This window comes from Ostrea edulis, chromosome 1 (genome assembly GCF_947568905.1).
Source record: "Ostrea edulis chromosome 1, xbOstEdul1.1, whole genome shotgun sequence".
In the NCBI taxonomy this organism is placed as follows: domain Eukaryota; kingdom Metazoa; phylum Mollusca; class Bivalvia; order Ostreida; family Ostreidae; genus Ostrea; species Ostrea edulis.
In genome coordinates, this window is record NC_079164.1 from 92,960,819 (window position 1) to 92,972,910 (window position 12,092).

A 12,092-nucleotide genomic window follows, 5' to 3' on the forward strand; every position below is an offset into this window, starting at 1 on the left:
AGAAATCATTTGTTGTAAGTACTGGTTTGTCCTCAGTGAGAATGTTGGAATCAGCCTGTGTCTTGTTAAAGGAAGCACTGGAGACAAGCATGGTGTTCTCATGCTTTTTGGTTTTTTAACTAAAAATCAGAGAATGTTTAAGTTAAGGATCTCCACTTTATGTATTAGGTATGGGCATATATGCATATTGAATAAGGTACATGTATTATTTCCTTATTTCCCAAGTTTAATCAATGAAACGATGTTAATTAGAGTATTTAGCAATTGATGATTGATCTTTTAGGTTTTGATAGTTGTCGAAGTATGTAATAAATCTTGTGTAAACAAAGAATTAATGAACTGTAGGTGCTGGTCACTTGTTGTTGAAGTTAATGTATGTTAAGACTTTTAGACCTTATGAAACAGCTGACATTTTTCTCAGGAGAAATATAATACATTGTTTTCTGTTGGACCTTTAAAGTCATGTGAAAAAAGCCAAGTTTTTGTTAGAGACTAGGAAAATAAAGCATAGATTGCTTCCTAATAAATTAGAATATTTAATCTCTCATTTCATAAGATATCGTGAGTTTGGGATTTTGTATGCATTGAAGAATTATCATGTGAGAATAAACTTGTTATGTTGGTAATTCTGAGGCACTATAAGGTTCTGATAAGGATGTGGTGATGTACTGAAATGATGTTCTACCTACAACCACCTTCTCACCCAATACAGGAGGAGCCTTTGCATAATCACAAATTTGGGGTGATAATTGGAGAAAATGGTTTCACAGATATCGGTACTTCATTGTCATTCAGGTAAATGAATAGGTTGATTCCCATGGATATCGTCATAATGGCTGACTGCCTTATATTGATAAAACATGGATGAAAATATAAATATCAACAATATTTGTCTATTCATTTAAAAAATCATTGCCTATCTGAGTAGCTCAGTAGGTTAGCATGACGACTGCTGAACTTTATGTAGATTGTTTGGTCAAGTCCATGCAGCAGGGGTTTTAAATTTTTTTTCCAGATTGTTTTCTACTAGAACTGCATTTTTTGATTAAAAAAGTAAATTTGAAAGTTTTCAATTTAAAAAATATTGTACATATCCTCCACTTTTCATCCATATTAAATTCCTCTGGTGTAGCATTCTTCCTGAAGTTTGGATGTGTGTATTTGGATGAAATGGATTTTGAAAATCTGGAATACCTGATTACAACTTCATTACTCAGTAATGGTCATTGCTGATTCCAAATAACACCCAATTCCCCAACATTTTGATAGGATTTTTTTCTTTATTGTTGATTTATTTGCAAAATTAATTGCAAAAATGTTTAGAACACCTGTGTATTTGGATTACACTTTTGTATTTTAAAACACAGTTTTGTATTTAACAGTTTAGTTATTCAATATTCTGGAGTTGGAAGTTGTGGGTGTATTTGTAAAAGAAATGTTCATGTTAAAGTTTAGCACTAATGCCAATCATATTTATTCACGAAAAGTTTACATGCAAAGCAAAATATCTGATTTCTCAGAACTCTTAGGGTGACTGGTTTTGCTTTACCAATTTGAATGTCTAAGTGACTATGTATACACGAATTAAAAATCTTTTTCACACTATTTGGTTTGAGATGCAGTTGAATAGCTACAGTGTGGGGATTAAACTTTTGTCAAAATGAGGATTCATTATGGAATGTAAGTTGAGACTCAAATGATAACTAAATTTTAATAATCAGTGCAATTCTTAAGACACTGTAAATGATGTTTTGAGGCACTTCATATTCTTGGTAATCATTTACTATGTGATTACACATAGTGTGGGGATCTTATTGCGAAGGATACTGCAGATGTCTGCAAGAAATTGTCCAATCGAGGGAGCACTGTATTACTGTGTGAATTGTTTTTCTTAAGCAGCACTTTTTTCATATGCCGGTTTTTAGGTACAGCAATGTCTGTCCATCTGTCTGTTTGGAGTTTTCTGTTTCTAATTTCATTTCTCTGTCACACATCAAGCTGAAACTTGGTATGTAGCTTCTTTGTGGGTCACTCGAGATCATGTTGCAATTTTATCCATTTCGACCTCTTGCAAGAGTTTTGTCCCTTTATTTGAAAAATGTTATATGGATGGTACATAATTTGTCTGACGCGCTCCTCTTGCAATTTTCAAGTCAGGACTTTTTATCTAATAGAGTATTTGTATGCGTATTGAAGATGTGCATGTGGCAAGGATTGTGATTTTCTTCAATCTTTGAGAAAGTTACAGATTGTTGAGCTTAGTCAGTTTTGAAGAAATATTACATAGAGAGTTGTGATTTTGCCTAACAGGGGCCTCCGTGGCCGAGTTGTTAGAGCATCATGCCCAAAATCACATGGCCTCGCACCTGGTCGGTGTGGGTTCGAATCCCGCTTGCGCCGGTAAGTGAGAAAGTTTCCTCGTTTACTTTTGGAAGGTCGGTGGAGATCAGTGTATCTGGGTTCTCTCTTCCACCAATAAAAACTGGGAGCCACCAGATAACTGAAAAATTGTTGAGTGTGGCGAAAACATCAATCAATCTTTGCCTGACACCTTCATAGTTTTCAATTGAGAACCTTCTTATTAAAAATCTCACCAGAACAACGAGGCCATGTAAGTCCTATTGATTTTGAGGTATCACCATGTTGTTTGGATGGAAGTTTACAACCCCATGTGGCTGGGTCGAGGTTCAGTTTTATCATGGTATGAAAGAGAGAAAAGATATTTTAAAAAGTCTTTCTCTGAAGAACAGGAGGGCTAAGGTGAGCATTGTGGCCCATAGGTCTCTTATTCTTTAAAGGGACTGGTTCATGTTTTTAGAACAAAATATTTTTCTTTTTTGATGTGATATATTAAAAATTAAACCCATATAATGTAGACAGACAAAATTTTGACCTTCTGAATGCAAGGATAAGACTAATATTTTAGCCTTAACTCTGTTACGTAAACAAAGATAAGTCTTTCGATGTTTACAAACAAACCAGTGAAATGTTAATTTTGTAATTCAAAGCAGTCACAAATTTAACTTTTAGATGACACATTTTCCCAAAGGAATTAATACTTGAAATGTGATAGATAAAATAAATTTAGATCGATATCCATTTCTTTTGAAAATTTCGTAAACAATATCATACTGCAGTCTTTGTTTACAAAACAAATAATAAACTCTCTAAAATGAGCTTCTGTGATAATGTATAACCTTAATATTTTTGTGAGCCTTTTCAAATACATTAGACAGTAGATTTTGATTATTAAAAGTGAAAAACAAAATTTGGTGATAAATCGTGATTCAGTTCCTTTTAAAGTAATGGTGGGGTCAGGGGACATGAGTTTAAACAATGGAGGAAAATATCTGGCAAAATGATGTAGGTTTTGAATTTAATTGATACATGATCAAAGAGAAGGAAAATATTTTAAAATTCCTTTCTTAACATCATCATAGGTTTGCCTCGACATCACAGAATCTAGATGGAACTTCTTTAATTTCCTCACATTTTCCCCTTAAAGGGGCGTGGACACAATTTGAGTTGGAAAATTTTCATTTTTCCATTTTTATTGTTATCAATGCTTAATTAAGTATTTCTAATAGTCATCCAAAATTTGAATATCAGTTGTTGAGTTACAAGTAGGATACAGCACTCACAATTCTTTGTTATGTAAACAATTGAAGGCTCATGTCATGTTTTTGTTTAGATACAGATTGCTTAATAGAAAAATAGCGTGTTTAAAACAAAATGAGATGTGCTAAACACTAGAAACTATTTAATTGTGTTCAGAATTAACTTATAAATTGAAAAAATCTACTTTAACTTAAAATTTACTAGTATATTTATCTATGTAAACAAAAATATGGCAAGGGCCTTGTTTACATAACAAAGAATTGTGAGCTCTGTATCTCCAATGCATCTCAACAACTGACATTCAAATTTTTGCTGAGCATTAGAAATACCTTAGTTAAGCATTTTAAACATTTAAAATGGAAAAATAAAAATTGAAAATTTTCTGCTCAAATTGTGTCCATGTCCCTTTAAAAAGAACACTTTGCACTACTTTACCCCATTGACCAATTTTACTGAAAATGCAGTATAGACCAAGTTTTCTTTCATTGCTCCCTACAATTTTCTGAGTTATATACTATAAAACTTTTATGCAGGACCATTCCAGATCCAGGAAGTCAGAAACTAAATTGGAACAAACCCCCCCTCACAGTCCTCATCATCAAAAAGATGCACGACGAGAACGCCTTGTTTGCGTTCACCCAACTTGTGAAGTGGATAATTCAGGTACTGTCTCAATATTGTCTGGTGGGTAAACATCTGCATAATTCTAAACAAAAACTCAAAATTTTTACTACTAATAACATTTTTACTACCCAAGGGGCATCGTGTTATAGATATGTCTACCTGCATGCATTTATCACATTCTGAGGTGCATCGATCACTGCCTCTGTTGTTATATTCTGGCCTTCTGTCATCTGAAAAAGCTCAGAATTCTACATATCAGCTGACAACTCGGAATTCTAAATATCAACTGACTTAATACACCTGATTTTATACCCCCCACAAACAAAGTTTTTTGGGAGAAGCCATAATTACCTTGGCAGTCTCTCTTTCTGTCTGCCTATGGGTGCAAAGCCTTGTCCTAGACAACGAATCTGATCCCCTCGGTGGAATTTCCACGCTCATACCAATGAAGGATTCTATCAATTTTTGGAAAATAAAAACATTACACAATCACTGATCATACTTCAAGAATACGATGACTATGTAACACAGGGATTGTAGAAGCATGTATGAATATGGCATTCCAATCTGCAGTATTTTGAATATGCCTTAGTGTTAAAGGGGCATGGAACTGATTTCGGTACAAAAAATTATTTAGACATTAAAATCAATAACATGATTTTATTTCATACGTGTAAATTATAGCAAGAAACCTAAATTTCAAAAACTGACACAAAGATGTATTTGAGACATCTAAACTTTTCGTTTTCAAAAGAAGGCACGAGCCCAGTTTATGTTTACATGTCGCATGAATAAACAATCCGAGTGGTGCCATAGTTGACGGCTTGGGTGTAAAATGATTTTACCACAAAAATTTTTTGTTCTTTTTTCTTTGTGCTTGCTCCCTGAATTGATTCATCATCCACTTCTTTATAAAAGATCTTTAAAATTATTTCTTTAACAAAAACAATCAAAAATCATGTCCACAAATTATTTAATTTATTGAAAATTAGATTTTTAATCAAGTTTAGGTTTTATTGTGGTGACATATCATTTTGGAATCATGAAAAGATCTAATTTCTTGGGCTGGGGGAGGAGGGGCACTATGGAAAATATAATATCTTTTGTTCCAATTATTTTGAAGAAAGTGTTGTGATGTTGCTCAAGGTATTACTGTATTTGCCAATTTGCTATTCTTTTAATTCTATTAATTCTTTTGAAGGAGAAAAACATGGTAGTGTATGTAGAAAAGGCTGTGTTTGATGATGCAGTGTGTACAGGCAACCCAATGTGTCAAGAACTTCAAAAACAAATACAAACATTTGAAGAAGGTTGGTAAAATTTAAAAACACAATGTCATTGAGAATTTATTACCTTGAGGAAAAAGAAGAAATGATATAATTCATCCTTTGTTATAAGAGTTGTTTTGATCTTTAGAGAAAGATGACTTGACCAACAAAATTGACTTTGTGATATGTTTGGGAGGAGATGGTACTTTGCTCTATGCATCATCTCTCTTCCAGGTGAGGTGTAATTATTATGAAACTTTTCATTTTTATTCAATTTTTTCTTATGTGAATTGGTAATGCATATATATTTTTCTGTTTTTTCTTTTAGTGTCATAACAGATAGATATTTGTTCTTTTTTCATTTTGCAGACCAGCATGCCTCCGGTTATGGCTTTCAACATGGGATCTTTGGGATTTCTGACACCATTTAGCTTTCATGATTACAAAGAGCAAGTCACACAAGTTCTTGAAGGTATCGTTGAGTTATACGTCTTTGCATTTGATAATTAATAAAAAAGTTTCCCCCTTGCAGCATGATGTATTCAAAACAAAATACATGTATCGGGTGACCTTTAAAATCGATAAGAACACAGAATTTTTGTGTTGGAGTATAATTGAAATTTGGTTCCAAGTAGACTCTCAAAGTCTTGCACAGAAGAAATTGCAGAATTTTCCTACCATTGAACTTCCTTTAAAGCTTGAAAACCAGCAGACCTTAATGCAATATTTGAACCATCCCTGGAAGGTAGATAAAAGATAGCTCAAATCTTATTTCCAAGGCCAAACCAATGCAGAAGATTCAAATGAATATGCTATTTACTATAATATATATCTTTCCTACAACTCAAATGGAGATTCTTTTGACCCATGTGCTTGTTTTTGTATTTTGACATGAAGGCAAGATGCAGATTTGATGCTTCATTGAAAACTAACTGCCATCAGCTGGTGTCACAACTTACACTGTATCTTTTTAAAATTTTTTTTTATTATACATGTATTTTAATGCCAAACCACCAAGGTGCAGTTTCATTTTAGAGGGTCATTTCACATGTTTGTAGTCAAACCTATGTGTTGCATTGATCATGCATCATCTTCACTACCAATTGTAACTAATTTACACTTGAGCATCACTGTCATTTTCTTCCTCTGTGGATGACATCGGCAAACAAATACAAAATCGTCATTGTTTAAATCATGCAAAACATTTCTACAATGAAACTTCAGTGTCCCAATGGTCAGACAATATTGAATTATGAAACAAGTGGTAAGGAAAGTTGTGATAGCAGCTGGTAGTAGGGAATTCCATATTTCAGTATGGCATCTGCTCCGATTCTCCCTTGCACATGTCAGTATAGAAAAACAAGTGTAAGAATTCGAGGAATCTCGGATAACCTACACCTCTGTTGCTAGGGAATGATGAAGGCTATAGCTCTGTAAGTCAGTCACTGTTATGTTTTGAGATCAACTTCTTTTCTCTTTGCCCCTTACCCATATATAGTGTCTTAACTTAGCATCAGAAAAGGTCATTTTTGCAGATAGTGAAGGTTTCAATTTGTTCTTAATTTGACAGGAAACGCTGGATTGCTCTTGCGATCCAGACTGAAGTGTGTCATATGTAGGAAGGATTCTCATATATCCAAAATCCCACATGTGAAGCAAATACAGAGATCTCAAAGTACTGTTCAGTCCAAATCTCATATGCTTGTAAGTATCTCACCACTGCGCATGTATTAGGCAAACCTGTACCTGAAAGATGCTCATAAGTGTCTAGTTTGCAGGAAGGAATACTCTTTACTAACTAATTTTGTGCATTGTGTTGTCAGGTGTTCAATGAAGTAGTCGTAGACAGAGGGCAGTCTCCCTACCTCAGTAATATCGATTTGTATGTGGAGGGCAGGCTGGTCACCACAGTTCAGGGAGATGGTGAGTTTACAAAGTCTGCATATGTAACACATCCCTATTGTATTTTATACCTCAAGCATTTCAATTGAATACATCAGTGAAAGTTCAGCATTGTTCATTAGTCCATATTTACCTGTAGAAATATGATTCGACAAGTACATTCCCATGAATGATATACAGTTGATCTTCGGTGTCACAAACACTGATATCTTGAATACCATGGATATGTCAAAGTGATTCGGAAGTCCCAACCACTTATTCTTTAAGTATTTGATCCTCGATTAATTTTTTCTCGGTCCCATCGAGTTTGAGATAACGAGTTTTGACAGTATTTCAAACCATTTTAAAACAAAACAATGGAGACACAGACAGATGCTTAGTTAGTAAATTACCTTTCAGGTCTCATCATATCCACACCCACAGGAAGTACAGCCTACGCAGTAGCTGCAGGTGCTTCTATGGTTCACCCTAATGTCCCTGCAATAGTCATCACACCAATCTGTCCTCACTCTCTCTCATTCCGACCAGTTGTTGTTCCAGCAGGAGCAGAAATAAAGGTTAGCTGTGAAGTAATATCAAACGACTGTGATACTATTTCTTTTAGGTGTAAAGAAGAGATGATCATTCTCGAGACTTACGGTCGAAGCTGTCTTGATGGTCGCCTTGATTCAGAGGGTCCTCTCCACAGGGGACACCTTGTATTTATCCAAACAATTTCTATCATGTGTATGAACACCTAATTCAACATTCACTTTTGTAACATGACAATTGGGTACAGATTACCTTGTTACTCTACAGTGATGGATTGCACATTATACAAGGGAATCTAATTAATTTATGTGCTTTTTAAAAAAAAAATTTAATACAAGAATCAGCATTTTGTCCTAGAAATCACTTAAAAAGTTTGATTGACAGGTTAATGGTTTCACAAGGAAATCGATTACTGTCCATACACGTGTAAGCAGTTGTTGATATTCAATATCATGTTTCCTAATCTATGTATTGAGGAAAGACAGATTGCAAAATATGCATCTTGATCATATCCGACAACCTGGAATTACAGGTCTTCAGTGTGAAGAATACTTTTTGGAAATTCCCAAAGATGGCTTGACTTTACGGATTCAGAAATATTTGAAACATTTCAGTGAGAAGCTCTAATTGTAAAAAGTTCAATCTTATTCAGATAATGGTCTCTCCCGAGGCTAGGAATTCTGTTTGGGTGTCACTTGATGGAAGAAATAGACAAGAAATTTTTCAAGGAGACAGGTAACTGCCTTGTAACAAGCGAAAACTATTTCATTGTTCTCTTAATATGTTCTTGAATGAAAGAGAATTTACCGACAGAACACAGAAATTCTTTCTTTGTAAAATAAAATACTTCTTTGGTTTTCCAGTGTTCGAATAACCACAGCTCAATATCCTGTTCCCTCTGTTTGTGCAAAGGATCAGATGGATGACTGGTTCGAGTCACTAGCAGAATGCCTGCACTGGAATGTACGAAAACCTCAAAAACCCATGCCAGGTTTAAGAGAGTCATCCAGCACCAACAGTACAAGTGACAGTAGTTAGCAAGAGCTCTGGCACAAAGTAGAGAAACAGTATTGTCACCATATTATTCACCCTAGTGGAGTGAATATGTCATCAGAGAAGAAAATCGGATTAGAAGACATTTCTTACATTCATTTTTGATGGAAGCAATATTCCTTGCACACTGCTATGACTACTGCAGAGCTAGTAGAAGTTAGAAAGCAATGATAGAGCTTTTATATTCATAAGATACAATTTCAGGAAAATCACACCCTTTTGGTGAAGGCATTTCAATATGGCACAAATATGAATATCAATTATTAGTAGTAGATTCTCTGCTAACATACCGTATATAGGGTATTTTCTGTGATAGGAGATTTTTACAATTCCATCTGTAAATGGTAGCAAATCATATTCTGCGTTTCCAATTTCTGCAGTTGCATTATACCTATATGCATGTATATATATTTTGCGATTGTAATTTTTGCGGATTTTTTTTTATATCCGCAAGAAATGGAAAACCACAGAAAATACCCACTGGGCGGTAATATTTAGTATTAGATGCTATTAATAATGAAGTATATTCTTTTGTATTTAGATACAGTACATGTTTCATAAGCTGTGTGCAGAACAAATGTATTCATTCTAAACATGATATTGTATATTACTTCGTAAATTTAAATATTCTTATAGCATTTTAAAATTTCAGTTACTTTAACAGTATTTTGTAGTTTGATAAATAATGTAGGCTTTATCTTATGGAACATAACAATGGCATTCATGTGATGGGCATGGAAACGGTCCATAACAAAGGGACCATTTTTGTAGGACCTAAGGACTTTGAATCTGTTCATTTGGTCATGATTTATTTTAAGTGTATTCCACAGACTGACCTTTCTATTTTATTGCAAAAATCGAAATTTTCATTTTTTATACAGACGCATATGATATGGCGTCGTTCGTCTGTCTGTCCGGACCTTGTGGGCAGGATAGAGACTGAACTGTAAGCTCCAGGATATTGCAACTTGGAACATTTAATCACCATAATGAGAGGAAGATACCTATTGTTTTTCAAGGTTAGAGGTCAAAGGTCAAGGTTGCAGTATCACAGAAGACCTTGTAGGCAGGATACAAACTGAAACATAAGTTCCAAAATATTGCAAGTTGGTAACTTTGATCATCATAATGAGAGGAAGATGCCCATTACTTTTCAAGGTCAAAGTCACAGATCACTTAGTAGGAAAGCCTTGTAGGCAGTATTCAGACCAAACTGTTGGGGCTAGGACAGTCAAACTTGGTAAACATACACTTTATGCCAAATAGAGGATGCTATTGTTTCTCAAGGTTAAAGGTCAAGGTCGTAGTAGCGGATTACAGACCGAACTGTTGGGGCTAGCACCATCAAACTTGGTACACATCTTTTTTATGCCAAGTGAAAATATTACACAGAGAGTACATGATTTTTCTGTTTTAACAATGCAAAGTAAGTATGTCACACCCTGATGATTGCGGATGCTACTTGAAGCCAAGTTCTACAAATCATAGTGTAAGAAAAACACCCTGTATCAGCTTTTCACGGGCGTATTATGTACTGTTATAATCTTGTTGGAGTTCATTTTATTTTTAAGCTTGGTGCAAGTAAATTACTGAAAATGAATATATTAACACTGTACTTGATTTTCGTACATGATAAATTAGTACATCTGTACATGTAGGAAGTTGGCAGTTCTTGTAGTTGAGTTTAAGACTTTAAGTGAAGTCATGCATAGTAATTAGTATGTATGAAGTTTAATCACATTTTCATTTTGACTACTTCACACTTGCAATTTTACAATTTTTTATATTTGATTTTAGTACAAATCTATATAATTAATGAACATTTGCTGTTCTTAATATATGTGCTGCCATTTAAAGGGTCTGATTCTCGATTTTACCCAAAATTTTCTTTTTCACTTTTAATGATCAAAATCTACTGTCCAATGTGTTTAAAAGAATTCACATAAAAATTAGGTTATTCATGATCAAAGAAGCTCATTTTAGAGAGTTTATTCTTTGTTTTGTAAACAAAGATTGCGGTATGTTATTGTTTATGAAATTTTCAAAAGAAATGGATATCGATCTAAGTGTATTATATCTTTCAGATTTTGAGAATGTTTGGGGTAAATGTGTCATCTGAAAGTTAAAGTTTGTGACTATACAAAATTAAGATGCTTTATATTACAAAATCAATATTTTACTTGTTTGTATACATAAAAAGACTTGAGTCTTTGTTTACACAACACAGATTTAAGGGTAAAATATTGCTTTAATTCTTGCATTCAGAAGGTCAAAATTTTGGCTGTCAATATCAAATGAGTTATAGTTTTAATGTTTACCATCAAAAATGAAAAATATTTTTATCAAAAATCGTGAACCAGTCCCTTTAAAGCTATATTCAGCAGGGTCTTTGCTGGTGGGTGAATTTTTTATTTCATGTGTTCGCAATTCATAACTGAACTCATTTAAAATTTACCCATGATGCAAAAGTTACCATATTATCTGTTGAGTACTTGAGTATGTAGTCTGCATGTCTGAACTGAATGTGGTCATTATGACAAATGACAACTCCATTGGGTATAAGCAATCTAAATAACAGTGAATCTTTCCTGGTCTGCTATTAGTACATGATTTTTCAGGGATATTGCAATTTGAAAACATCCACTGGGAATAACGGTACATGTTCGAATATTTATTCTTGTAAAACAAAAAGTAGACATATTGCAGGTTTGGATAGTATTTGCACAGCTCACAAATGATTCACTAGGATTCGATGTGCATCTGAAATTTATATGTTAATGAAGATTGCTCCTTATATAATTTTAAGTTATAGAATGGCGTTTTGTATGAAAATGCATTGTTGCTCCACAAAGTTTGTCTCTGATAATGTTTTATATAAACAATACTATCAGTTTTATTATTTGTTATAAAATAAATCATGTAAGTAAACCTATCATGCATTTGTTTTTATTAGTGCATGTATATACATGTACCTACAACGAAAGACAATTTTCTTTGATCATACAGGAGTCACTAGCAGCAAGCTCCTCATGGCTGTTTGTGATTCAGGCAGCTTCACTCATTGTTTAATTATTTTCAGGAACAATAAACCTAGAT

The 12,092-nt window shown here is 33.9% G+C and overlaps 1 protein-coding gene across 7 annotated transcripts in view; it reads left to right on the forward strand.

Annotated features, from left to right (window-relative positions):
- Positions 1-11,928, forward strand: part of LOC125673710 (NAD kinase-like) — a 28,374-nt gene extending 16,446 nt beyond the window's left edge. For 5 of the 7 annotated variants that reach the window (XM_048910515.2, XM_048910516.2, XM_048910518.2 and 2 more), the window contains 9 exons: positions 4,152-4,281; positions 5,444-5,552; positions 5,659-5,744; positions 5,880-5,982; positions 7,081-7,214; positions 7,334-7,433; positions 7,812-7,969; positions 8,596-8,678; positions 8,807-11,928. In XM_048910515.2, coding sequence (XP_048766472.1) covers positions 4,152-4,281; positions 5,444-5,552; positions 5,659-5,744; positions 5,880-5,982; positions 7,081-7,214; positions 7,334-7,433; positions 7,812-7,969; positions 8,596-8,678; positions 8,807-8,981 — 1,078 coding nt within the window. In that variant the 3' untranslated portion in view covers positions 8,982-11,928. Of the gene's footprint in view, positions 1-516; positions 796-4,151; positions 4,282-5,443; positions 5,553-5,658; positions 5,745-5,879; positions 5,983-7,080; positions 7,215-7,333; positions 7,434-7,811; positions 7,970-8,595; positions 8,679-8,806 lie in introns of those variants that run through there. The other 2 variants (XM_048910525.2, XM_048910517.2) reach the window with 2 other exon arrangements.
- Positions 11,929-12,092: the final 164 nt, after the last annotated feature.